The following is a 27,235-nucleotide window of genomic DNA, read 5'->3' as shown; positions in this document are numbered from 1 at the left end:
GCTGCAAACTGAAATGTCCGGCTGAGCATACAATATTCCAAAGCGTTTAGATGATACCTGTTGGACCAAGTGTGCTGGGCACAAATTCTCCTTTGCTAAGTTTAACCGTATTGCTGGGTGTCGACTGATACCAAAGCATCCTTGTGGAGAGCAGAATTTCCCCAGGTGCTGCATCCCGTAGACCTACCGTCAAAGAATCACCAAGGGCAGCTATCACTTTGATGTCAGAAGGTTGTAGCCTGTGGACTGGATAAGGGGGTGGTGGAAGGAGGACATCATAAGGGAAGGGTGTCACTGGTATGGTTTTGTTTGTTTCTTAAGATATTCATGAACCGCTTGATACAAATACAATTAAACAAAGTCCAGTCAAGCAATCAGTAAGGGCACTTAAAATTCTACACGGACCAGAAATGATATGCTGAATGGGCTGAACTTGGAAACTAAAGAGATGGAAGCTACTTTTAAGTTGCAATCCTATTTACGCTTACCTGGGAACAAGCTTTATTAAACCCATTTGGGGCTTTCTTCTAAGTAAACATGCATAGGATTGTAACAAGCAGATCAACAATGCTAAACATTAAAAAATTCTCACTAAGCAATGGCACAAATATTCCTTATGGGACGCATTTTCTAAATCCTGAATTATCTTGGTTGCCATATTCTGAGTTTAATTCTCTCTTTGGGGGGCAATCCTGCAAGCAGTTAGGAAGCTTAAATTCCACTGAAGTGAACAGAATATTCATTGCGTACAGCATTTCCACCCTTATCTATACCCACAGCAGCCCTAAAGGTACTTACGGTTGTGATAAGATACTCTTTTCAGAGCTCTGAGAATACTGGTTTTAATTTCAAAACAAGTCTACAGCCTTCACAGATGCAGAATTTGCAAGTGCAGAAAAATGCAATGGACAAAAATGCTAGAATCTTAGAAATAAATAAAAAATGAAAAAGAAGACCACGTTTATCTACCAGTTTCCCTCCCCTCCCCGCTGGTAATGTCACAGTAACACCCCCCTGAGACTTTAAAAAATGCAAAAGAAAGAGATAGCAAAACTCTGCATTATGTGTTCTTTCTGTATCTCCTTATTTCTCACCTGATGTTGGGGCTTTTTTGGATACAGCCTGTCCAGGGCATGACAGGTCACTACCCCAGCTCTTAAAGACAAATGCAATCAACACATCATTAGAAGCTTTTCAAATGAAATGAAAATATATTGAACATGCAAGAATTTCAAGGCATGGTTCACAAGCCAAAGAAAGCCCCACTTCCAGCCTTTGGGGGTCTATACTAATCAGCCTCCATTTATTGCCCTCATCCCCAGGCTTCATACTAGAGATAGCATGCTATCATGTAGTCCTAGTTTTACATCGCTTTCTGGGCAACCAGTAAACTCTTTGCGCCATTTCTTTAATTTTATTACGTTTTATAAGCTCACTAAATGAAAGAACACAAAAAACAACCACCAACTTGATAGCAATCACATAACACACTGACAGATGTTCTCTCAGCTCCAATATATAACATCAATAGCTGAATCCTACTGTGACCTGATTGGATCATTGCCAAAGCAAGATGACACCTAATTGGCTCTCTAAACACTCATGCTCATTGGCTACATTCAAATGAAGGAAAGCTACTGTATATCAACCTAAGTAAGTTGTGCTTCATTTTTCGGGTTATTTGGCTATAACTTTTGATAGACTACAGATAATTGAACAAACTTTGTTGCATTACATTCTTCATTAAATTATCATTCCATTCATATATAATTTTATGGTATTGCTCCAAATAAAAGTGGCGTTATGAGCCATCAAATCTCTGCAATACACTTTTCCCAATAGGTTTCCACAATTTTGGCCACTAGTGTACTGTTACTTATAATTCATATCACACCTTTAGCATTTGCACATAGATTTACAATCTTCATTTTGTTTGGTCTTCAAACAGCTCATTGCAAGAGGCGCTGGCTGCATTTGCACAATTAAATCCATAAGGCAGGATTCAAAAGTCAAGTTTATCTCTTGCAGGTGCATCCATCTAAAGAGAGCTCACCTCCCGTAACAGTCACTGCAGGGTGCTTATGTGAAGTGTGAAAAGATCCTGTAGACAACAGATGTTCAGTACTATGCTCACATGTATAAGGCACAGTAAATGAGAAAGGAATCACCTGGCTTGGCTTCTGTGTGGGCTCCAGAGGCGAATGTGAACCATTGCTGTTCTTGTAGGTTCCCAGGAATGGTTGGTGCTAAAAAAAAGGAAGTACATTTCAAGCTCCAAATACTGCGGAATTTATGCCAGCACCATAAGGATGCATTTATTAGAGTTGAGGTCTGTGGGGCTTGCCAATATGAATTCAATTTAGTTCTGCAATCATGATTCTCACATAGAAAAAGAGGAGTTTGGCTTCGAGAACCCATTAGAGAGAGAAGAGTAGACCAGAAAGTAGACCAGTAAGGTAAAGGGACCCCTGAACATTAGGTCCAGTCATGAGCGACTCTGGGGTTGTGGCGCTCATCTCACTTTATTGGCCAAGGGAGCCAGCATACAGCTTCCGGGTCATGTGGCCAGCATGACTAAGCCGCTTCTGGAGAACCAGAGCAGTGCACGGAAATGCCGTTTACCTTCCTGCCATAGTGGTACCTATTTATCTACTTGCACTTTGACGTGCTTTCAAACTGCTAGGTGGGCAGGAGCTGGGACGGAGCAACGGGAGCTCACCCTGTCATGGGGATTTGAACCGCCGACCTTCTGATCGGCAAGCCCTAGGCTCTGTGGTTTAACCCACAGCGCCACCCGCGTCAAAGTAGACCAAGCCCAGAATTTAAGGATGGAAAACCTTTACCCTGAAGGTAAACAAGGACATCAAATCAGGGCAGTATCACAGTTACTTTGGAAAACTGTTTCTATCTCTCCTATTAATTGAATTTTTATTGTTGCATTCTGCTAGTTAGCAATCTGTACATTTTTCGAATAAATATTAAAATATAATAAAAATTGAAAATCTAACTTTTGCACATAAGTGGGATGGACTTCTGAGTAAATGTGCATATGCTTGCACTCCTAGTCCATGTAAATAGACCTGCAAGTTTATGGAAGTAAGCCAAGTGAAATGTACTAGTTCTGCTTGGAGAGAGGAGAAGCACAAGGAACTGGCAAGGCCAGTAAGAAAACTGGAGGCATATTGTGGAAAGGTGAAGCTTTCTATTTGTTTTCTCTGCTATGTGGCTTAGTAACCCCTGGGCCATAACAAATGTACATACAGATACACAAATGAACTCATTGTTGTAGACAGGGAAAGAAAGCTTCCATCTCTGACAGAGAACGCTTATGTGTGTGTGGGGGGGGGCAGTTTCTATGAAACTCAGTACAGGTACCCCCACCCCCTGGCAGGGGTTGCGTTCTGGGCCCCTGCGCACGTTAGTAAAATCACGTACCATATCTGGTAGACCTGTACTAAGGTTAAAGCCTACTGGGATATGATATACAATGAACTGAAAAAGGTTTATTAAAAATGCCTTTATCATAAAACCAGAGGCGTTTTTGTTGGGTATAATTGGGGAAGAAATTCCCATAAAAGATATAAATTTATTTATGTATGCTACCACAGCTGCGAGGATACTTTTAGCCCATAAATGGAAGCAGCAGGAGTTTCCAACATTGGAAGAATGGCAGACTAAAATGATGGAATATGCAGAATTAGCGAAGCTGATGGGGAAGATCCGAAAGCAGCACAACGAGCTGTTCGAAAAGGACTCGAGTAAGTTTATACAATATATGAGAGAACATTGTAAACATTTGAAAACGTTTGCAGGTTTGAGTTAAAATATTTTGCAATGTTAATTTTTGGAACCTCTTTACAATTATCAAGGTAAATTTTATAAGCGTGAAAGAAGGTAAATAGGTTGATATAGAAATGCTAAGTTGTAAGTGAATATTTATGAAAGCCAAGGGGGGGGGGAGCCAAGGCTCAGTTTGAGCAAGGCTATAGGTGATGTTATGATCTTAACGGATTGTGATTATGGTCAAAATAATGTAAACTCAAAAAAAAATTTTATATATATATATATATATATATATATATATATATATATATATATATATATTTGTTTTCGTAGATTTTCACGGGTACAGGAATGCAGGTTTTGGTGTCCTCGGGTGTCTTCCCGTGTAAAAGTTGGGGTGTCTAGGCGACGTTTCGACGAGGTCTCACTCGTCATCTTCAGGCTGGTGCTTTCGGCTTCTTGTTACTGGAACAGAGCGGGATCTCAGTGTTTGAGTTCCTATAAATACTGTAGAGGGGTGTGGTGTATTGCCTCAAAAGTTCTGGGCAGAGGGGAAGTTCCCAGGCTAGTGTTCTTTTCTTCTTTTGTTCCTTAATTACTTGAGGGATATCTTGAGTGATTTCTTGAGTGATATTCTGAGTACCACTTAGGTGGGTCATTAGGTGTGGATTAGTTGCTAAAGCCTTCGTGTCTTGACCTCTTGAATTTGTGAAGAGTTTTTCTGGGAAGATGGCTGTACTGCACTTAGTTGTGCTTTGGCTTGGCTTCGTGTATAGGGGCGAGCTGTGGTTTTGTGCCCTGTGCCAGCCAGATCTGTGTAGGGATTGCAGGGGGGTGCAGCATCCGGAGGTGCCACTATGGTTTGGTTACTGGATGGTGTCTGTAATTTATCTGTGGAGAGGACACCAAAACCTGCATATATATATATATATATATATATAGGTTTTGGTGTCTTCGGGTGTCTTCCCGTGTAAGAGTTGGGGTGTCTAGGCGACGTTTCGACGAGGTCTCACTCGTCATCTTCAGGCTGGTGCTTTCGGCTTCTTGTTACTGGAACAGAGCAGGATCTCAGTGTTTGAGTTCCTATAAATACTGTTGAGGGGGTGTGGTGTATAGCCTCCAACGTTCTGGGCAGAGAGGAAGTTCCCAGGTTAGTGTGCCTTTTCTTCTTTTGTTCCTTAATTACTTGAGGGATATCTTGAGTGATTTCTTGAGTGATATTCTGAGTACCACTTAGGTGGGTCATTAAGTGTGGATTAGTTGCTAAAGCTTTCGTGTCTTGACCTCTTGAGCTTGTGAAGAGTTTTTCTGAGAAGATGGCTGTACTGCACTTAGTTGTGCTCTGGCTTGGCTTCGTGTATAGGGGCGAGCTGTGGTTTTGTGCCCTGTGCCAGCCAGATCTGTGTAGGGATTGCAGGGGGGTGCAGCATCCGGAGGTGCCACTATGGTTTGGCTACTGGATGGTGTCTGTAATTTATCTGTGGAGAGGGTCTGGGTTTGGGTCTGGTGTGGTTGATTGGTGATGGCGTTCTGTGTGCCTCTGGTTCTGGTGTCGGTTTTTGTGGGGAGGGCTAATTTCCAGATGTCTGGCAGGCGGGACGTGTCGTCACGCTTGTTCATGTTGTGAGGGTGTTTCTCTATCTCGATGGCTTCCATGATTATTCTCTTGTGGTGATGTTCCATGTTAAAGAGCAATTTGGAATCTGCAAAATTAATTTCGTGTCCTGTTTCTTTCATGTGTTGGAAAAGAGAGGAAGTTTTTTCTTCTTTTTTGACGGCATTCTTGTGTTCTGCGATACGTGCATTTATTCGTCTGTTTGTTTGTCCAATGTACGTGGCTGGGCAGACTTTGCAGGGTATTTCATAGACCCCTTGGTTTTCCAACTGGATTTTATCTTTGGGGTTTCTGAGGATATTGGCTATTTTTTGGTTGGTGCAAAAGGCTGTTTTGATATTGTGTTTATGGAGGATTTTGCTAATTTTATCTGTAGTGCCCTTGATATAAGGAAGGAGGGCCATGCCATTGTTTTCTTCTGTGTCTTGGTTTTTGGGGGGTGTTTCTTTTTGGATTAGCTTCGTAACCCTGTTTTGCTGGTATCCATTGGCGATTAACACATTTGAGAGATTCTGTAACTCAGTTGTCAAGTGGTCTTTGTCAGCCAGGCGTTTGGTTCTGGAGATGAGAGTCTTGGCTACGGAGTTTATTTGTGCAGGGTGGTGGTGTGATTGTGCATGTAAGTAGCGGTTGGTGTGTGTTTTTTTCCGGTAGATAGTGTGTCCTAGGGAGCCATCAGGTTTTTTGTAGATTAGGACGTCAAGGAAGGGAAGTTGGTTGTTGGCTTCTATTTCCATAGTGAATTGTATTTTGGGGTGTAGGCTGTTGAGATATGTGAGGAAGCTATCTAGTTTTTCTTTCCCGTGTGGCCAAATTACAAAGGTGTCGTCAACATATCTGAGCCAAAGTTTGGGTTTGTGTTCTGACTTGTCTAAAGCATTGGTTTCAAAGTGTTCCATGTACAAATTTGCGATGACCGGTGAGAGGGGTGATCCCATAGGTGCTCCTTCTATCTGTTTGTATCTTTGTCCATTGTGGATGAAGTACGTGTTGGTTAGGCAGTGGTTGGTCAGGTCCAGGATGTATTCGGGGGGATTGTATTTGTTTTGAATGGCTGTCAAGGCTTCATTGATGGGCACTTGTGTGAAGAGAGATACAACATCGAAGCTCACAAGTAGGTCATCGGGATGTAGGTTTTGCTTCTTTATTGTTTCTATGAACTGGAAGGAGTTAGTAACGTGTGAAGCGATGGATTCTGCATAGGGCTGAAGTTGCTTAGCGAGAAATTTAGCGAGATTTTGTAGAGGTGAGCCTATGGAGCTGACTATTGGTCTGAGTGGTGTTCCTTCTTTGTGTATCTTGGGGAGACCGTAGAGTTTGGGGCATCTGGATGATTTTTCTCTGGAGCAATTTACACAAAGAAGCAATTTACACAAATTTACACATTTTCTCTGAAGCAATTTACACAAAGAAGAACAGAAAGCACTCACCAACCTGAGGAAAGACAACAACATAATCATTCTCCCAGCAGACAAAGGTAATGCCACTGTTGTGATGAACACATCGGACTACCAAGCAAAACTATCAAATCTACTCCAAGACCCTACCTACCAACCTATAAAAACAGATCCCACCACCTATCTGGAAAAAACCACCAAATCCAAAATAAAAGCCTCTCCTATCAGTGAAGAAATCCAGCTAAGAATCATCCCCAGAGAAAAATCATCCAGATGCCCCAAACTCTACGGTCTCCCCAAGATACACAAAGAAGGAACACCACTCAGACCAATAGTCAGCTCCATAGGCTCACCTCTACAAAATCTCGCTAAATTTCTCGCTAAGCAACTTCAGCCCTATGCAGAATCCATCGCTTCACACGTTACTAACTCCTTCCAGTTCATAGAAACAATAAAGAAGCAAAACCTACATCCCGATGACCTACTTGTGAGCTTCGATGTTGTATCTCTCTTCACACAAGTGCCCATCAATGAAGCCTTGACAGCCATTCAAAACAAATACAATCCCCCCGAATACATCCTGGACCTGACCAACCACTGCCTAACCAACACGTACTTCATCCACAATGGACAAAGATACAAACAGATAGAAGGAGCACCTATGGGATCACCCCTCTCACCGGTCATCGCAAATTTGTACATGGAACACTTTGAAACCAATGCTTTAGACAAGTCAGAACACAAACCCAAACTTTGGCTCAGATATGTTGACGACACCTTTGTAATTTGGCCACACGGGAAAGAAAAACTAGATAGCTTCCTCACATATCTCAACAGCCTACACCCCAAAATACAATTCACTATGGAAATAGAAGCCAACAACCAACTTCCCTTCCTTGACGTCCTAATCTACAAAAAACCTGATGGCTCCCTAGGACACACTATCTACCGGAAAAAAACACACACCAACCGCTACTTACATGCACAATCACACCACCACCCTGCACAAATAAACTCCGTAGCCAAGACTCTCATCTCCAGAACCAAACGCCTGGCTGACAAAGACCACTTGACAACTGAGTTACAGAATCTCTCAAATGTGTTAATCGCCAATGGATACCAGCAAAACAGGGTTACGAAGCTAATCCAAAAAGAAACACCCCCCAAAAACCAAGACACAGAAGAAAACAATGGCATGGCCCTCCTTCCTTATATCAAGGGCACTACAGATAAAATTAGCAAAATCCTCCATAAACACAATATCAAAACAGCCTTTTGCACCAACCAAAAAATAGCCAATATCCTCAGAAACCCCAAAGATAAAATCCAGTTGGAAAACCAAGGGGTCTATGAAATACCCTGCAAAGTCTGCCCAGCCACGTACATTGGACAAACAAACAGACGAATAAATGCACGTATCGCAGAACACAAGAATGCCGTCAAAAAAGAAGAAAAAACTTCCTCTCTTTTCCAACACATGAAAGAAACAGGACACGAAATTAATTTTGCAGATTCCAAATTGCTCTTTAACATGGAACATCACCACAAGAGAATAATCATGGAAGCCATCGAGATAGAGAAACACCCTCACAACATGAACAAGCGTGACGACACGTCCCGCCTGCCAGACATCTGGAAATTAGCCCTCCCCACAAAAACCGACACCAGAACCAGAGGCACACAGAACGCCATCACCAATCAACCACACCAGACCCAAACCCAGACCCTCTCCACAGATAAATTACAGACACCATCCAGTAGCCAAACCATAGTGGCACCTCCGGATGCTGCACCCCCCTGCAATCCCTACACAGATCTGGCTGGCACAGGGCACAAAACCACAGCTCGCCCCTATACACGAAGCCAAGCCAGAGCACAACTAAGTGCAGTACAGCCATCTTCTCAGAAAAACTCTTCACAAGCTCAAGAGGTCAAGACACGAAAGCTTTAGCAACTAATCCACACTTAATGACCCACCTAAGTGGTACTCAGAATATCACTCAAGAAATCACTCAAGATATCCCTCAAGTAATTAAGGAACAAAAGAAGAAAAGGCACACTAACCTGGGAACTTCCTCTCTGCCCAGAACGTTGGAGGCTATACACCACACCCCCTCAACAGTATTTATAGGAACTCAAACACTGAGATCCTGCTCTGTTCCAGTAACAAGAAGCCGAAAGCACCAGCCTGAAGATGACGAGTGAGACCTCGTCGAAACGTCGCCTAGACACCCCAACTCTTACACGGGAAGACACCCGAAGACACCAAAACCTACATTCCTGTACCCGTGAAAATCTACGAAAGCATATATATATATATATATATATATATATATATATATATATATATGTATGTATTAAAAAGTAAGTGAAATCACATAAAGTGGGAACACCCTTTAAACACCCTCTCTGCTGCTCTCTCACCAATCCAGACTAAAAATACTGCATCCAAAAATATCCAACAACTAGAATTGAAGCTCTGGGGTCAGCAGGAGGCTGGAGGAGGTGCAGGAAAATGGCCGCTGCTTCTGCACTACCCCACACATCAGCTGTTAGGCAGGGAGGCTTAGCAGCATAAACAAAGCCCTGCTGCACCTCCAGTCTCTTTGGGGTTTCCTCCACCCTCACTGATGTCCTCTTTGGGCTCTGGAGAGGGCTTCCTCATGAGCCATGAAGACTCTCCAGCTCTCTCCTGCCATTTCTTGGTTTGAATGGAATGATTTAATTATTTCCCAGCACCATGCACATAGAGTTGCATGTGAGTCGGTTGTGCGTAGGTAGAGGGACACCTGTATTCTAAAAAGAGGTATTAGTTGGAAAAATAATTGATCACATAAGGCAGTGGCTTATCCTTTGAGTGTTAGATTGCTGAGACCCACATTTGACACCTTTTGCCCTGAAAGATGATGCTCTATTTACCAGAGTTGGGCAGCTCAGGGCTACATTATCTGTAAAGTTGAAGGAAATGGATTTCTTCCCTAAAGGTTGAAGCTGCAAAACAAAACAAATGGTTATATAACAGTGTTTCTTCTCCCCCCCCTAATAATTGTCTTTCAAAATAAAAACTAATAAATACTATGATGCATTTGTTCCATAATTTGATCCCCGAGGCACTTTGCAAACTCATTTTCTCAAGGGTTCTCAGTTTTATTGCCACTGAAATTTAACTAAAATTCTAAGTGAGTGACACAGCAACTGTCTACAGGACAATAATTTCACAGCATTGAGAGCAAGGATTAACTCACCTTTTCCTGGAAGCCTTTGGGTCACCCCCCCCCTTTCCCTATGCTCTTATGGTAACTTATCCAAAACACATGTAATTGAAATAATCATATATTCTTCTCCTGCCTACCGTTGTTTCCATATGTACCTTCCTGTTGTTTCCTTGTTTCTCTCAAGTCTGTAAGCCCCTTGGGAATAATTGTTATGTCTGCTCCTTAGAAGGCCTCATGTACATGGGTGTTACTATATCTACTATATATATATTTAGAAGTTGTTTGTTCACTATGAATTTGAACATCCCTTAAGAAATTGCAACCAATTTTAGTATGATGGTTCAATGAACTTTGTCTATGTCTGGATAAGATTGGATACCATTTTGAATCAAAATGGTGGCCTAAACCTTTCAAAACTGTGCTAGTTTTAAGCACTGATTTCAAAGTAGCACAGATTTTTTAGTTTCTTAGAATTCCTGAGCAATTCTAGTTGCTAGTAAACAAATAAATACATAATCTGAAGACAACAAGGAGAAAATCTGAATATGCAAAATATATTTTAATGGCATAAAGGTCTTTGCTACCCAGGAGATATACACTGTACAAATAAGAGGACATTAGCAAAATTATCAAATCCCATGCCCTACCGTATTGTTCCAGAGGGCCCGAGAAAGCTGGGAATGTGACTTTTGACTCAGATGAAAGCAATCAGGTGCAAAGAAAGAGATGTCTGGACGTCCATCCTGAAAAGTTTGAAAACATTATATTTTTGAGGGGGTGAGGGGTTCAAAGAGACAATCCTGAAAATTCAATCCAGTGAAAATGTTTGAATTCTTTAGTGTCTAGTCTGAAACTATCAGAGACTGCCTGAATTCTCTGGTTACTAATATTCCATTCAAGTCAATAGCAGGGGGTGGAGGCATTACACGGTATGTGTTAATTCTGTCAAATTTGATGTGAGCTCTTTCAGGTCAATAAAGTTCTTGTGTTGCCAGAAGAGTTTTTCTTAACTTTACTTGCAGCATAAACTGCTTTTTAAAAAGTTACTTCAAGCCTGAAAGAACTAGGAAACATGAATTAAAAGGATGCACAACAGAATACAAAATGATAGGTCACGTTTATAAACTGCAAAAGAGCATTTTACAAAAGACAAATTACAACTTGCTGCAAAAAAAATGTAAAATGTTGAAATCAGTCAACATTTTCAAAGCTGATGTAACCCTGCTGGTGTTTCTTTAAGAGTGACAAATAAAGCAACTGTCAGTCACAGTGAATACTCAGCCTTCATCTATAGTTTTAACAAGCCCTGGTCATTTCAGTTCCACTTTTGAAAACAGTTGCATAGTACCTCAGTCTGAAAGGTTCTTTTATGGCAGGACAGGTTTTGTCCTTGCTAACAAAGCTTCTTCTTATTTTTGCTTTGTATTGTGCTTTGTATTTTGGTATATATATACTTCCCCAATCCCAGAGAAAATTAAGAAATGGTGGTGCAGGTCTAAACTAAAGGGGTACTGGGTCTTCATACTAGTAACCTCAGCTCACAAACACTGCAAAGGAGCAAGAATGGAACTCATTACATATTTTAACTTCTGTGAGCAGTCTAATATGGAACACTAGGCCACTGGTTTGAGTGTTCTGTGAACCCACGTGGAAGTGCTGGCTGCTGTGCAGGAAGTCCTTCTCATCACCTCAATATAGGTCAGTGTTCACAGACCACACGCTATGCTCAGTAAGGATCAGACACAGTCTAACCACTGCATGAGCAAGGCAGTATGAATGCTGAATAATCAAGCTGCCCCCAGAGTCCAAGACTCAATCCAAATTGCATCATAACAGCCTTATGTCGAAATTTCAAGATCCCACAGAATGTCCTAAAAGCTCTGCAGGTTTCTTATAAGGTAAGCAACATACACATCCACGTTCAATCCAGCCAAGACACACCTGTAGAAGAGGAAGTACGATGCTTTGGAGGAAAGGCTGCAGTACTACGGTAAAATCTTCTTGGGTGTCATACTTGCCAGTCTCCACTAGGCTTTGCAGACTGCTCTGTGGAATAAAAATAAAAGGAGTACCTCAAGAACAGACCATGGTTTCATATTATGATTTGCAAGATGTAAACAAACCACAGTTCAAGGCACACTAAACTATGGTATAACGTTGAACCATGATTTAGCAGAAAGTGTGGGCCAGGGTACTGTTAGGAAACTAATTTCTGTGCCAAGAACAGAACAGAAACCACACACATAATATACATGGTCCAGATTATAACAAATCATGAAATGTTGGTGGGGTTCTCTTGAGACAGTTATCCAATTTTTGTCTCTAGAGTGTGGTAGTTTTAAATCATGTCGTAGGATGTTCCAGAAGAACAATATATGGTTGCTTTGGGGTATAATGTAACAACATTCATACAAAGACAGCAGATAACATGCAAAATGGCAATATTGATTCTTTGCAGATATACCTGATAAGCTTTGACTGCTTCCTTCATCCTTGCCAACTCTGGTGAGCCTTCTTGAACGGTGAGAACACACTCACAATTCTCTCTGCATATGAAATTAAAGGGAGTGCGGGACAAAAACAGCATAAAGCCATATTTTGATAAAGCCATATTTTGGAACTACGAGTAGTTATCATGGTCACTGTCTGTTGGCTGTTTCAGGTTATACTGATGTTTAAGAGTATAGACTATCTCATTGTTATCTGTGCTATAAAGTACACATTTTTTCTTTACTTTTGGGTTTCCCTTTTATTTTTATATTTTTAGGATGTTGTAAACTGCTTAGAGATTGTATTTGAAATAAGATGATAGATAGATAGATAGATAGATAGATAGATAGATAGATAGATAGATAAGGAAATGTAGAAAGTAGAAAGTCACTGAAAATCAGAATTGGAAACATAAAAGAAATCAGAATTATAGAAGTGATGGTAGGGGATTATACTGGATCCAAGGACTCAAATACAATTTTAATGTTTCACTTTTGCCATCGCAAGAAACCAAGGATATCCAGAGTGATTACTACTCCAATTAGGAAAAAAAAAGCAACCGAGAAACTTATAGGACCTTAAAGACTAATTTACCATAGAATAAGGGTTTTGAGGACTGCAGTCCACTTCATCGGATGCTAAGGAATGAAGACAGACTAAATATAATCTATTTATTCTACATCTGTGTTTTGTTTCCCAAGGAAATCTGCTAAATCGTGACTTGGTAGGGAAAACACAACCTGCACAATATGACATATTGAGGCTACCACACATGGCTTGTTATGACAGATCCTGCTGGCTTGTAATTAGCTTTCTCAAAATGCCTAACACAAAGGCATTTCAGAAAGTTTTCCTATATTTGTGCCATCATGGGCTTTTGTCTCGTTTTAGCCGATTAAGAATTTGCAGTCCGAGAGATGCTTCCATTTCAAGCCCTTCCTGTGTACTAGAGTAAAGCCATCCCTAGACATACCATTATACTGGGATCTCACCTAGCATCCAGTGAGCAGATCACTTGCTCACCATTCACCACTTGACTTCTCCCAAAGAACGCTGGGAACTGCAGTTCTGTGAGGGGTAAACTACAGCTCCTAGGATTCACTGGGGGAAGCCATGTGCTTTAAGTACCTGGTGGTGTGGATGCCATGCAGAATGGACCAGATATACTTGGATGACATGGATACAAGAAGAAACCAAAGCTGGCTTACACTGCTAAATGAGCAGGACAGGGCAATCTGCTATCCAGAAACAGTTGCCTCAGAGGAAGAAGGTCCATTGCATTTACCAGATTCACCAAAGCTTTTGGCACCTGATGGGAAAGGAAGCACTAAGTTATAAGAGACAACAGCGTGTGAAACACAGGACTTGCGTCGTTTCTATGTCAAAGCAGCTATCGAGCCTGATTCATTGCTCATCTTGTTTGACCCACTTTCCCCCATATCCCTACCCCTCCACATGGAAGCTTTCCAGGAAGATTAGATAATGGTGATTAATGTTAATGTGAGTGTGTCATGGTCACCTACAGAATATAGTTGGTGACAGTAATTAGTGATATGGTGGCACAAGTCCACCACCCCCTACCCAGTCACATTATATTACTCATTCAGGCACATGGCTCCCTTGTGGCTTTGCAATAATGCTTGTAGGATGTCCTTCTATAGTCACTGAAACCTCCCTTTGGAGAGTTTTATACCATAGCTAAAGGCTTCCCTGCACAATCAAGCACAGAATACTCCAAGTGTATATTATCCTTTCCAGACATTTTCTAAATAAATCATGTGAAGACCTAGGACCTTATTATTATTATTGCTATTTGAATTTATATACCCCCCCTATACCCGGGGGTCTCAGGTCAGTTCACAGAATAAAATCAATATATAAAATCACAGAATACATAATAAAAATAAAAACAACAACCCAATAGCACCCGCCCCCAAAAGAGCACATTTTAAAAGGGCATAGGATGTAAATCAGATCAACCAAAAGCCTGGTTAAAAAGGAATGTAATTGCCTGGCACCTAAGGGTGTATAATGAAGGCGCCAGGTGAACTTCCCTGGGGAGAGCATTCCCACAGATGGGGAGCCACTACAGAGAAGGCCCATTCTCGTATTTTCACCCTCCATACCTCTCAAGGAGGAGGCAAATGAAGAAGGGCCTCAGAAGATTATTTCAGGGTCCTGGCAGGCAGTGGCATAGCAAGGTCAGGTGGTACCCAGTGCGAAAAATTTCTTCTCCCCCCCCCCACTGATTTGATATTTTTTGGGGGGCCTGCAAAAATGGTTTAACTTTATTTCATATTTTCTTGGGAAGCCAGAGATTGCGTGCCTTGCTGAGGGACCTTTTTGGCACCTTGGAGGTGACACCCAGGGCAGACCGCATCTACCACACCCACCTGCTGGTAGGTTCATATGGAAAAAATGGGATAACATGGACTAGGCAGGGAGAAGAGGGAGCATTTTGCCACATATTACTAGACATATTCTATGTGCTATTTGTAGGGATCCCATGACACCTATTTAACTGAATCCTACATAGCAATAGTAGATTTGTATGTGCATTATTTGAGTCCATGTATAGGAAGGGGGGGACGCGGGTGGCGCTGTGGGTTAAACCACAGACTTGCCGATCAGAAGGTCGGCGGTTCAAATCCCCACAATGGGGTGAGCTCCCGTTGCTCGGTCCCAGCTCCTGCCAACCTAGCAGTTCAAAAGCACGTCAAAGTGCAAGTAGAGAAATAGGTACCGCTCTGGCGGAAGGTAAATGGCATTTCCGTGCGCTGCTCTGGTTTCGCCAGAAGCGGCTTAGTCATGCTGGCCACATGACCCGGAAGCTGTACGCCGGCTCCCTTGGCCAATAAAGCGAGATGAGCACTGCAACCCCAGAGTCGGCCACGACTGGACCTAATGGTCAGGGGTCCCTTTACCTTTACCTATAGGAAGGGGAGAATTGCATTTCTCCACCAACCAAGCAATACCACTTTAGTGCTGAGAAATTGTATGGATGTGGTAGAATGTGACCTCACTAGAGTTTGGGTGGGTAGTAAGAAATTGTAGTCAGCCTCAGACCATTTCAAGTGATGGGTCTGAAAATCTAAAAAACAGGACTTCCGGTTCGGCGCCAGCGCTAATGGCTGCTCCCTCTCCGAGCTCCGGAGAGTGGACGGCTCTGCGAGTTCGGGTCTGACCCGCTACGGCAAGCGGGGACCCCTAAAATCACAGGAACAGAGCCTGTGAACAAGGAGATTCGGTGGGCACCCGAAGCGCCCCCCTTTACCGCAGAAAGAGCCTTTTTAAAGGCTCCGGAACGACAACGGGGAGCGCGGTGCTGAGAATCGCTACCCAGCCCGCAGGGTGAAGCCGCGTCGCCATTAGTGGAGAGCGCCGATTCCCTTCCTGAACAATTTGGATAAAAAAAGACCCGTGAGTAAGATTGAGCCTTTACTCGTGTCAAAACTACCTGAAATTAAGCTGAAAACGGGAAAGGTGAAAATTAAGGAAGTCTGCCTTCCCCCGACTGCATGACAACTAAAGCAACAAAGTTACTAAGCTGCATCCGTATGGGATATTGTCTCTAACTGCTTGAATCCGACATTTGGACTTTGACTTTGACTATCCCCTCTAGCTTGCAGGGCAGAGGGGAAGAGAAGTGATTTTATAAGCTGCATGATTAATTTAAAGGAAAAGGAAGCTCTCTGCAGCCTCTAACCCGGCACAAACTGCTTGTAAAACAAAGGGACATTGAACTGACTGTGATCTCCTGTGAAAGTAACAAAGTGGAAAGCCTTACTGCTTATTTGTTACAAAGTTTCTGGATTTTGTGGACACAATATATTAGAGAAAGCTGGGACTTTATCTATTGGGAAAGTGTTGTAATATATATGTAGAGCCTCCTGACAAAGTTGCTTTTTAAATACTTTTTGTCTTTGTCTGTGGACATTTTGATCTGCTCCCTCTAGAGGGTGAATTAAAAGTTGCTACGCTTTGGGACAGTGGAATTTTCCTTTAGGAGAAGGCTCTCGTGGGAAACGACCTTGGGATATGAGTGGCCCAGCAGAGGAGATAAGCACGAGAGCCAAGACAAGGCAATATCAACAACAGCTGCAGCAACACAAGAAAAGAGGCTCGATCTCAGGCATAACCACTACAGTGACAACAGGACAAGAAAAAGGTACAGCAGTCTCCATGGATGCAGTGTCGCAAGCCCTTCTTAAGATAAACCAATCTTTGGAGAATCTAACAAAACAGACGGCAGAAAATACCAAGAAATTGACAGAGAATTCACAGAAATTGACAGACTTAACAACAAGACTTGATCTGAATACAGAATCTATAAACAGGCTTACGCAAGAAAATACTGCCACACGCCAAATTGCGGAGGAAGCCAGAACTATTGCTGGAGAAACCCAGGAGAAATTAGAACCGATTGCCAGGAAGGTTCATGACCACGACGCAACTCTGGCATTGTGGGAATTACAAAGAAAAGAAAGGAATTTAAAATTACGATCAATTCCAGAGGACGAAGGAGACAATCTTACGGACTTTTTAACCAAAGAGTTTGCTGATGCCTGGGAAGATCTAGAGGAGGACGAATTTAAAATCATAACAGCATTTAGACTGGGCAGAAGACAGAATAGAAAGGCACCAAGAGACTGTTTGATTACCCTGAGATCGAAGGAGGAAAGAGACAAAATTCTAAGACTACATTTTGAAAAGGCCTTACAAATTGGGAACTCACCGATACAGATCTTTAAAGATATCCCTAAATACATTCTGGACTTGAGAGCTTCTTATAAGGATTTGGTTTACCTGTTGAAGAAGAATACCATCCTCTTCAGGTGGGAATTTCCACAGGGACTGTCTTTTGACTACAGGGGCAAGAAGGTGAAAATAAAGACGATACAAGACAAAGACAGGTTCCTGCAAAGAAATCAAGAAGATTTGCAGAAAGGAACTGTAGACCCAATTGCTGAGCAAAAGAGTGTAATAGATATCTTGAACCTTTCGTTTGGACAGAACCTTCCACCACCAACAGAGGAGGAACAACAATTGGGAGCTGTTGGAGGAATACCAGAAAAATAACAAGATGGCCCTGCAATTCCTTAGTTGGAATTGTAATGGGATGAATATGCCTTTGAAGAGACGACAAGTATTCCATATTTTGTACAGAGAACAACTGGACTTGATTTGTTTACAGGAAACTCATATAACTAGAGCCCATAGGAGATTGCTTATGAACAAAAAATTGGGACAAGAATTTATTTCGTCGGATAAAGTGAAAAAAAGAGGAGTTGTGATTTATGTAAAAGAGAAATGGGCTCCAAAAATGATGTTTAAAGATGAACAAGGAAGATATTTAGCGGTGGAGATACAGATACAAGGAGAAAAATTTTTGATAATAGGGATCTACGCACCAAATGAAGGTAAAGCAGAATTCTTCAAAAAACTTCATGAAACTCTGATGGACTACATGGAATATAATATGATAATCATGGGAGATATGAATGGCGTGGTCTCCACAAACATGGACAAGACACAAAGACTGACACTTACTAAAGAAGGGAGACTCCCGAAGACTTTCTTCGAAATGACTGAAAATATGGACTTAATAGACATTTGGAGAACAAGGAACCCTCTTGAAAGAGAGGGAACCTTTTTCTCCCAAGCAAAGATGACCTGGACCAGAATCGATCAAATATGGGTGACTAGTGGAATGGCTCCGAAGATCAAGAAGGTAGAAATCTGCCCGAAAACCTGTTCCGACCATAACGCCGTGAAGATGGAAATGAAAGTTACAACAACTGGTCAGTTTAGATGGAGAATGAATGACACCCTGTTTCGAGATAGAGAGTTCCACCTGAAGGCCCAAAAAACCTTAAAGGACTATTTTGAAATCAACCTAAAGGGCGATGTGGAAAAAAGAGTGATCTGGGATGCAAGTAAAGCTGTGATGCGAGGGTTTTTGATTCAACAAAATTCAATAAAGAAGAGAAAGCAGAATGAGAAAAAGGGAAAAATTTTGGAAAAGATAAAAGAAGGAGAGAAAAAATTAAGATCAAAACCAAAATCCCAGGAGATTTTGAGGGAGATTAAGCTTTATCAAACACAATATATGGAATTGATGAACCAAGAGATAGAATGGAAAATAAAGCAAATGAAACAAAAGACATTTGAATCGGCAGACAAATGTGGTAAACTTTTGGCATGGCAACTTAAGAAAAGACAGAAATTAAATACAGTTACAAGTCTAGAAGTGGATGGAAAGATTATATCTAAACCCAATGAGATAAGAAATTGTTTTGTGAGCTATTTCAAAAAACTTTATTCCCAAGGATTACAAAATGAAGAGGACATAGATAAATTCCTTAATAAATTTGGATTACAAAAAATCTCTCAGCAAAGCAGGGTGGATCTAAACCAGAGAGTAACAGAACAAGAGATAGAGGGTGCCATTCAGGACATGCAACTGGGCAAATCTCCAGGGCCAGACGGACTGACCTCCAGATATTATAAGTCTTTAAAGGAATGGTTGATACAACCGTTAAAGGACGTCTGTAATGAGATTTTAGAGGGAAAGAAGGCACCCGAATCGTGGAAAGAAGCATATATTTCACTCATACCAAAGACGGAGACTGAAAAGACTCAACTGAAGAACTACCGCCCAATTTCGTTACTCAATGTGGATTACAAAATTTTTGCAGACATTTTAGCAAAAAGATTTAAAAGAGTATTGATGGAGAAGATTCACAGAAACCAAGCAGGCTTTCTCCCAAAGAGACACCTCTCAGACAATGTTAGGAATATAATAGACATTTTGGAAAAGTTAGAGGTGAATATAAATACTAAAGCAGTTCTAATATTTGTGGACGCGGAGAAAGCCTTTGACAATATTTCGTGGAGTTTTATGAAAAAGAATCTTCATGGGATGGGGGTAGGACAAGGATTTGAGAATGGTGTGGGTGCAATATATTCTGAACAAAAAGCCAAGTTGATTGTAAATAATGTAATAACTGAGGAGCTTAAGATAGAAAAAGGAACACGACAGGGGTGCCCAATTTCCCCATTGCTTTTTATTTCGGTCCTGGAGGTGTTGCTGAACATGATTAGAGAGGACCAGCAAATCAAAGGTGTAAAGGTCGGAACTAAACATTATAAGTTAAGAGCGTTTGCAGATGACCTTGTATTGACTTTGCAAGAGCCAAACACTAGTACAAAAAGAGTGTTGGAAATAATCCAACAATTTGGACAGGTAGCTGGATTTAAATTGAATAAACAAAAAACTAAAGTCTTAGGGAAAAACCTAACAGATATGGAGAAGAATAAGTTTCAAGAAGAGACAGGTCTGATGGTGGTTAAGAAGGTGAAATATCTAGGGGTTAACTTAACATCTAAAAATTTGAATTTGTATAAGGATAATTATGAAAAATGCTGGTCAGAAATCAAAAAGGATCTAGAAATATGGTCAAATTTGAGATTGTCAATGTTAGGTCGAATTGCAGTGATTAAGATGAATGTATTGCCTAGAATGTTATTTTTATTTCAAACTTTGCAGATCATTGACAAGATGGACTGTTTCAAGAGGTGGCAGAAAGATATTGCGAAATTTGTCTGGCAGGGCAAAAAGCCCAGAATAAAATATAAAATATTAACAGATGCAAAAGAAAGAGGGGGATTTGCCCTGCCGGACTTAAAATTGTACTATGAAGCAGCAGCATTCTGCTGGCTGAAAGAGTGGATGCTCCTCGAGAATACAGATATCTTGGATTTAGAAGGTTTTAATAATGCATTTGGTTGGCATGCATATCTATGGTATGACAAAATTAAAGTGCATAGTGCCTTTAAAAATCACATTGTAAGGAAAGCGTTGTTTAACGTTTGGATGAGATATAAAGATCTGTTGGAAAACAAAACCCCTAGATGGTTATCACCCTTAGAGGCCAAGGCCCACAAGAAAGTCAATATGGAGGTCGGATGGCCAAAGTATTGTGAGATTTTAGAACAAGATGGAGACAAATTGAAATTGAGGAGCCATGAAAAACTAAAACCCAAAGTACAGGATTGGCTCCACTACTATCAAATAATGGAGGTTTTTAAACAAGACAGGAAAATTGGCTTCCAGGTGGAAAAATCAAAACTTGAGACAGAATTGTTAGAACCCAATATTAAGAATCTGTCAAGAATGTATAACTTGCTGCTGAAATGGAATACACAAGACGAAATAGTTAAATCAGCCATGATTAAGTGGGCGCAGGACATTGGTCATAATATTATGTCTGCTGACTGGGAAAGGTTGTGGAACACTGGTATTAAATTTACGGCATGTAGTGCTCTAAAGGAAAATCTGATGAAAATGGTTTATAGGTGGTACATGACCCCAGTTAAGCTAGCAAAAATTTACCATTTGCCTGATAACAAATGTTGGAAATGTAAGGAAACTGAAGGTACCTTTTATCATCTTTGGTGGACATGCCCGAAGATTAAGGCCTTCTGGGAGATGATATATAATGAAATGAAAAAGGTATTTAAATATACCTTTCTAAAGAAACCAGAGGCCTTCCTCTTGGGCATCGTCGGCCAATTGGTGCCAAAAAAGGATAGAACTTTTTTCATGTATGCAACAACAGCAGCAAGAATATTGATCGCAAAGTATTGGAAGACACAAGATCTACCCACCTTGGAAGAATGGCAGATGAAAGTGATTGACTACATGACATTGGCGGAAATGACGAGCAGAATTCGTGACCAGGGAAAGGAGACTGCGGAAGAAGACTGGAAGAAATTTAAGACTTATCTTAAGGACTATTATAAACTTGATGAAGCTTAGAATGTCGAGATCTTATGGAGAGAAAGGGTTGCAGTAATACAAGATTGGATTATGAAATGACTATGATGAATTAGGATAGGAAAAAACATTTATAAGTTGCTATAAGATTTGGACATGAGGATGCAGAAAGGGGAGGTATGGGGGAGTCTGAGGAAAAGAAGTTTATGAAAGAACATTAAGAAATTATATCTGTTTGTTTGTTTGTTTTGTGTATGTTTGTCTGTTTGTTATAAAAACTTATGTAAAATCAATAAAAATTTTATAAAAAAAAAAAAATGAAAATCTAAAAAACATCCACTGTGTGATTATGCAGCAACATCCTAAAATAAAATGAAAAGATGCTCTCCAGGCAGCAGCCACCTACCTCTGCATGAAGAAGGTCAAGTGCTTTTTGAACACGGCTTGAAAAGTTTACAGCTGAATAGTGATCCTGATACAAGTAGGAGACAGAAAGAGAGAGTTACTAGTCCTAAAAAAGGTAAAAGTGACCTTTGCAAATATTATAAAGACACAAGATTAATCATGCAAGTCACTCCTTACTGGGAAACATAACATGGAATTCATGATTTAGCTTAAAAAAAATAAAAATGATGCTAGTGAATTTGTGCATCCCAATTAAGAGTTACAATGAACAAATAAAACCTTTCCCAATTAATTAATTAATTAATTAATTAAATGTGTATACCACTCTTCATTCGTAGATCTCAGGGTGGTTCACAACAAAAAAATACAAGATAAAAAACACAAAATACAAGATGCTCTGAACCTGGCTGTCTCGATCATTGCGGACAGGACAATAATTATAATGTTTTTGCATAATCTGACATCTGCACAATCTGGGACCCCTGATGACTAGATGTTTCCCTGCCTATTGAATGTCACATCCTTCAGCTCTTATGAGAGGGACAGAAATAACATACTGAATATTCTTAAGACAGCGAAGGAATCAGAAAGTAGAGAATGAAATGGATGTTCAGTGGTCTACAAATTTCCAACATGATCTGTTTGTACAGCAAATGCACCATTAAGTCTCCAATGCTTTCTTTCATCTCAAAGAAACAAACCCTACAGGGAGGTCACATTTGGAACATCTTGTGGTTGGGGAAGCGAGGCAGACCACCCTTTTTTCATAACCATCTTTAGCCACCATCCCAAGAGTTGATTTGATACCTGAAGCTACATCTTCAACTTCAAAAAAGCTATGGGGACTCCCTAAAATTTGAACTTCCCCGGTCTACTAGTTCTGACACTCAGGTTGTGGGCTGCTAAGGCTGTTCAGATTTTTTGTGTGTGTGGCTAATCTAGGGCTTTTGTAATATTAAGCAGCCAAAATGAACCACACAGAAGTGTGGTGTTTATCAACTTGTGTCCTTAGAAAACACTGCAAACAGTGGCCAGAGCTGGTAAGAGAGTCAATCTCCTTCCAGCTTCCACATAAAGCCATTTTTTTTAACCCAGAATGATCCTTTAGGCAGCCCAACTACCTTTGCTCTGGTGCTAATAATAGCTAGAGCCTCCACCCAAGCCATCTAGGCTGCATTAGGGTCTCCAAGCCATGGGTTTTCATCTTTTACCATCACAAAGCAAAGCCTTTACTGATTCCCTGCAAACCACCTTTCTGGCTTTCATCCAACATCTCAGAGCTTTGAGAACATCCCCATAACTCACCATGTCTTTGCAATAGTTGCACAGATCATGGACTCCAATGAATACAGTTATGACCTTCCAGTCTGTGTCAAAATTGATTCTCTAAGCAAAGAAAAAAGAATGCACGTGTTACCATTGCTGGCTTATTCACACAGGTATATAATGCATGGTTGCCAACCGATATGAAGCAATTATCGGCGACCCTTCATATAATGTCACAAGTAAGCAAGTTTCTTGAATGTTGTCAACCTACCGAGTCATTTTTCATTAATTTCACAAGGTGCTTTACTTGGTCTGGTAATTTCCTAGGAAAGAGGGGACAAGGTAAAATGACACGGGGCATATATTGGATGCCTGAATATATCTGTAGACTCATCCTTAAAAACAGGTATGTACAGTAAGAAGTGGCTATTCCCATTTTATCAAGAGAGAACTGCAGTCCCAGAAAGGGAAACAACTTGCCCAATCTAACCTGGTAAATCATTGGCTAAAATGGAATTTGGATTTCCTGAGACCCAGGGGGGCACTTTAAGACTATATTGTCTTTGTTTACAACTGGACTAGGGAAACGGGACCAAGGAAAAATGAGTCATCTGTGAAAGTGCCTGATGACTCCTTTCTAACAGCAAGGGAGCCCCTATCCTAAATTAGTCCTCTGGCAGTCCTGGACCACAAGAAGGGAGAGCAGGAGCCTTGAAGGTGTTCCTCAAAAGTTAGTGTGTGGACAGCATCTGGACAGTTTATACAAAGGTGTCCTCTTTCTTTGCCCTCTTTTTTGTGCTATGTTTCCACCCTTTTGGTCCCCATAAGCAGAGATTCTCACTTCCGCTGGGGTACTTTAGTGAAAACACACAAAAGCAGAAAGAACATTTGAAATTTCCTTTCAAAACCTTAATTGAAACCAGGAGTGGGGGCCTCCAAGCGAAAACTGCTCCTTCTTTGAGTTACTTTTTTCAGCTCCTAGGTTTGCTCTATAGTCCCTGACTGAAACAAGTGCATGAAAAAGCAGTCTGCAAAAAACAACAACCCAAAAGACTAATGGAAACATTAGGCTTTTAAGGAAGCTCCAGGGCTTGGAATGAGCTGAAACACATTTCATTTCTTTCCCATGATTAGGATTGTGTGACATTCCAAATGCTACTTTGGGTTCTTGGTTTTGATTTACATTCTTCGACAATGAAAATGAAAATAAAAAATGGTTTCATATCAGCAGAGAGGAATAGTCGGATTAGGTAAGGTAATTCCTTTCTTTCTTTTGTTGCTGTATGGTATTCCAGGAACCATATCAAGTTTACATTATCTCTGCCAGATAAGGCTGTAAATACTATGTGGTAGAAATGACTTCTAATATGTGTGTCTTTGAGAGTTCAGGGACATCACCATAGTATCTGAGCACATAAAGACAATAAATGAGACCATGGGAAAGGGGAGCACCTGCCTTCTCTCACTGTACTAAATATGAACCATATGGATAAATATCTATGAAAGCAACTTGCTTCATGTTTTCACAGAATGCTGCAAGACAAAGAAGCTGGGTAATACTTAGGATTCACCTCCTTTCTATCAAGGCCTAGTTAGGCTGGGGTCACATCCATGCTGCATATTTAAAGCCGCTTTAATTGGTACCACTTTAACAGACATGGTTTCCCTTGAGAGTCCTCATGGAGTTACAGTTCAAAAGCACACCAGTGCAAGTAGATAAATAGGTACCACTGTGGCGGGAAGGTAAACAGCGTTTCTGTGTGCTCTGGCTCCCATTGCGGTGTTCCATTGTGCCAGAAGCGGCTTAGTCATGCTGGCCACATGACCCAGAAAGCTGTCTGCGGACAAACACTGGCTCCCTCGGCCTGAAAGTGAGATGAGCGCTGCAACCCCAGAGTCGCCTTTGACTGGACTTAACTGTCCAGGGGTCCTTTACTTTTTTACCTTTACAGTTCCCTTAGCAAACTATAGTACCCAGAATTCTTCAGAGGAAGCCATGGATGTCAAAGTGATCTAAGTGAGTTAAACATGGGGTGTGGATGTGACCGGGGGGGGGGAGAGGGACAGTGGCCCCAGGCACATTTTTGGGGGGTGCATTCTGCTCCTTGCTGCTCTGCCAGCCCTGTGCTGCTGCTGCCCACCCACAGCCCTTGGCAGGCACAAAAAGCATGCCCTGCTAGTCCAGTGCCACTTTGTGATGCTGCAGGGGCTGCATGAAGATGACACGATGGGCATGCGCCACACTGCCGCTGTGAGCTGAACAATTTCCACATGACACTATGCTGTGGATAGACCTACTCAGCTGGTGCTCTTGGAACTGCTTGGTTAAGAAAAGCAGTTGGCTTTCTTAGGTCTCCTGTGCCAGTCGAATATCCCGTGAGGTTAGCATTGAACTCACGGAGGATATCTGAAAGAAAGAAAATAATAACTTCGGTGGTTTAAAAAAACTCTTGTTTTCTTGTTGTTCAAATTGTTTACTGGTTATCGTTTTATTGTTGTTTTAATGTTGTTACCACTTTGAGCACTACTCTCCTAAGCAGAAAGCGGGACATGTATTATTCTAGTAAATGAGCGAGTAACTTGGAAGTATATAGGTGAAATAATTGATGCGGAGTCAGGAACCTGAGAAGACCTTGGCTGGGTGGCTGGAGAAGACAATAGGATGACAAAGTAGGGGAAATGTTGGAGGATATCAAGCCCTGGGGGAGTGGCAGGATGGCACCAGTCAGAATGGATTTAGGCTGGAGCCTAACTCCATTCAGTTTAGTCATGTGACCTGGCAACCTGGTGGAACTTATGCCGGCAAAAAGGGAGATGTAAGTAAACTGCATTTTAAAGGGTTGCTTTCCCTCTGCCAGGATTAGGCCAGGTCAGCCGCAGTAGTCCCACTCCTGAGAGGAGTTTGGAATAGGGGTAATTTGTGCATGTTTAATTTAAGCCAACAGCTTCCTGTTCTTAGGATTGCTTTATAAATCTGGATTCAACCCCTTGACTTTTACTTACTGGGCAAAGTTGTTACATTCCATAATGAAGCATCTCCTCCAATGCTGTAATAAGAGTCAGAAAGAAAGAAAGAAAGAAAGAAAGAAAGAAAGAAAGAAAGAAAGAAAGAAAGAGAACCTTTTAGCCAAGTTTTAGCCAGTAAGAGGAACAATGACAAACACCAAAAGGTACATTTCGTGCTTTTGCAAGGAAGATAATGTGGAGAGGTGCCTGTGGGATTTTCTGCTTTGGGGCCAAAATATCTTGACTAACCTTGTCGCTGAAGATTTTCAAAATTCAACATTCACAAGCTAGTCTCCCTATCAGAATAATTGTGGAGTTTCCTTTTGTTTACTTCCTACCCCTTTTTTTTAGGTGGGAGGCAGACTTTGGTTTTTCAAATTTCAGTGACGCCCTGTGTGAGGCCCAAATTCGACCACCCACCCCAACTCTTGCCTTCCGTTCTGCTCAGTTCACTACATCATAGATGTGACACCCTGCAGTGCCCCCCTAGGCTCAGTGCCCAGTGTGGCAAAACCAGACACAATGCCCTAAAACTGCCTACTGTCTATGGGAGGAAATATCCACAAATGCAAGGTCAGTGGCTGTTGTGGAGCAAAATCACAAGGATAGTTACCTACCTCCAAGCCAGCCCCCAATACTGCGTATTCATATCCATCAGGTCATTTGGTTTTGCTCCAATGCCATTGCCAGCCTGACTCAGAGAGACCAAAGAGATAGATGAAGCTGGCAACTCACGTATTCTGTTTTGTTGTTGTTCATAATGAAAAGTGTACTTTTAAGGCTTCGGGCTCCTAGAACAAGGGCAGCTGACCCTTTTTGTCAGAGCCTCCATGGCATTTTGAAAGCTCTATGTACACTGTGTTCCATCAACAGGATTTATGGCTGCATGAAGCCGGGTTTAGAAACATTATCAGCATGGCTCGAGATAACTGGACAATAAATGGGGCAATTAATTGAGAAGTGGCACCCAATCAGGCCAATGAACTTTTACAACACCCTGTCCCATATTCATTCTGTACAGGATAATACAGAGAATGTGAAATGGAGTTGGTGCATGTACGCAAATGACTGGCTGGATTATATGATAATTTGGCACTTTACATAATGTGGCATATGGGGGGAGAGTTTTGACTATTTTTAGGGGTTTTTTTGTCCTGCCTAATGATAATCAGAATATTATAAAACACATAATAAAATACAATAAAACAGCAATGATATCAAAGAACCCCCAGAAAATATCAGGTAGGAAAAACTTCAATAAAAACACCAGCTAAAAGTT

At 41.3% G+C, this 27,235-nt stretch overlaps 1 protein-coding gene across 4 annotated transcripts in view; it reads right to left on the bottom strand.

Moving 5' to 3' along the window:
- The window catches only part of PLB1 (phospholipase B1), a 126,051-nt gene that overhangs the window by 27,893 nt on the left and 70,923 nt on the right, over window positions 1-27,235 (bottom strand). For all 4 annotated transcript variants that reach the window (XM_083497168.1, XM_083497170.1, XM_083497169.1 and 1 more), the window contains 14 exons: window positions 26,574-26,647; window positions 25,954-25,997; window positions 25,249-25,357; window positions 23,222-23,273; window positions 22,990-23,070; window positions 21,686-21,751; window positions 13,709-13,809; window positions 12,475-12,556; window positions 11,952-12,056; window positions 10,658-10,753; window positions 9,715-9,786; window positions 2,169-2,246; window positions 1,095-1,155; window positions 188-246 (listed from right to left, as the gene is read on the bottom strand). In XM_083497168.1, coding sequence (XP_083353294.1) covers window positions 188-246; window positions 1,095-1,155; window positions 2,169-2,246; window positions 9,715-9,786; window positions 10,658-10,753; window positions 11,952-12,056; window positions 12,475-12,556; window positions 13,709-13,809; window positions 21,686-21,751; window positions 22,990-23,070; window positions 23,222-23,273; window positions 25,249-25,357; window positions 25,954-25,997; window positions 26,574-26,647 — 1,080 coding nt within the window. The remainder of the gene's footprint in view (window positions 1-187; window positions 247-1,094; window positions 1,156-2,168; window positions 2,247-9,714; window positions 9,787-10,657; window positions 10,754-11,951; window positions 12,057-12,474; window positions 12,557-13,708; window positions 13,810-21,685; window positions 21,752-22,989; window positions 23,071-23,221; window positions 23,274-25,248; window positions 25,358-25,953; window positions 25,998-26,573; window positions 26,648-27,235) is intronic.

The sequence above is a fragment of the Podarcis liolepis genome, assembly GCF_965112155.1.
Source record: "Podarcis liolepis genome assembly, chromosome: 3".
NCBI lineage: Eukaryota > Metazoa > Chordata > Lepidosauria > Squamata > Lacertidae > Podarcis > Podarcis liolepis.
The sequence above is the reverse complement of the archived record's forward strand: the minus strand, read 5'-3'. Positions and strand labels throughout refer to the sequence as shown.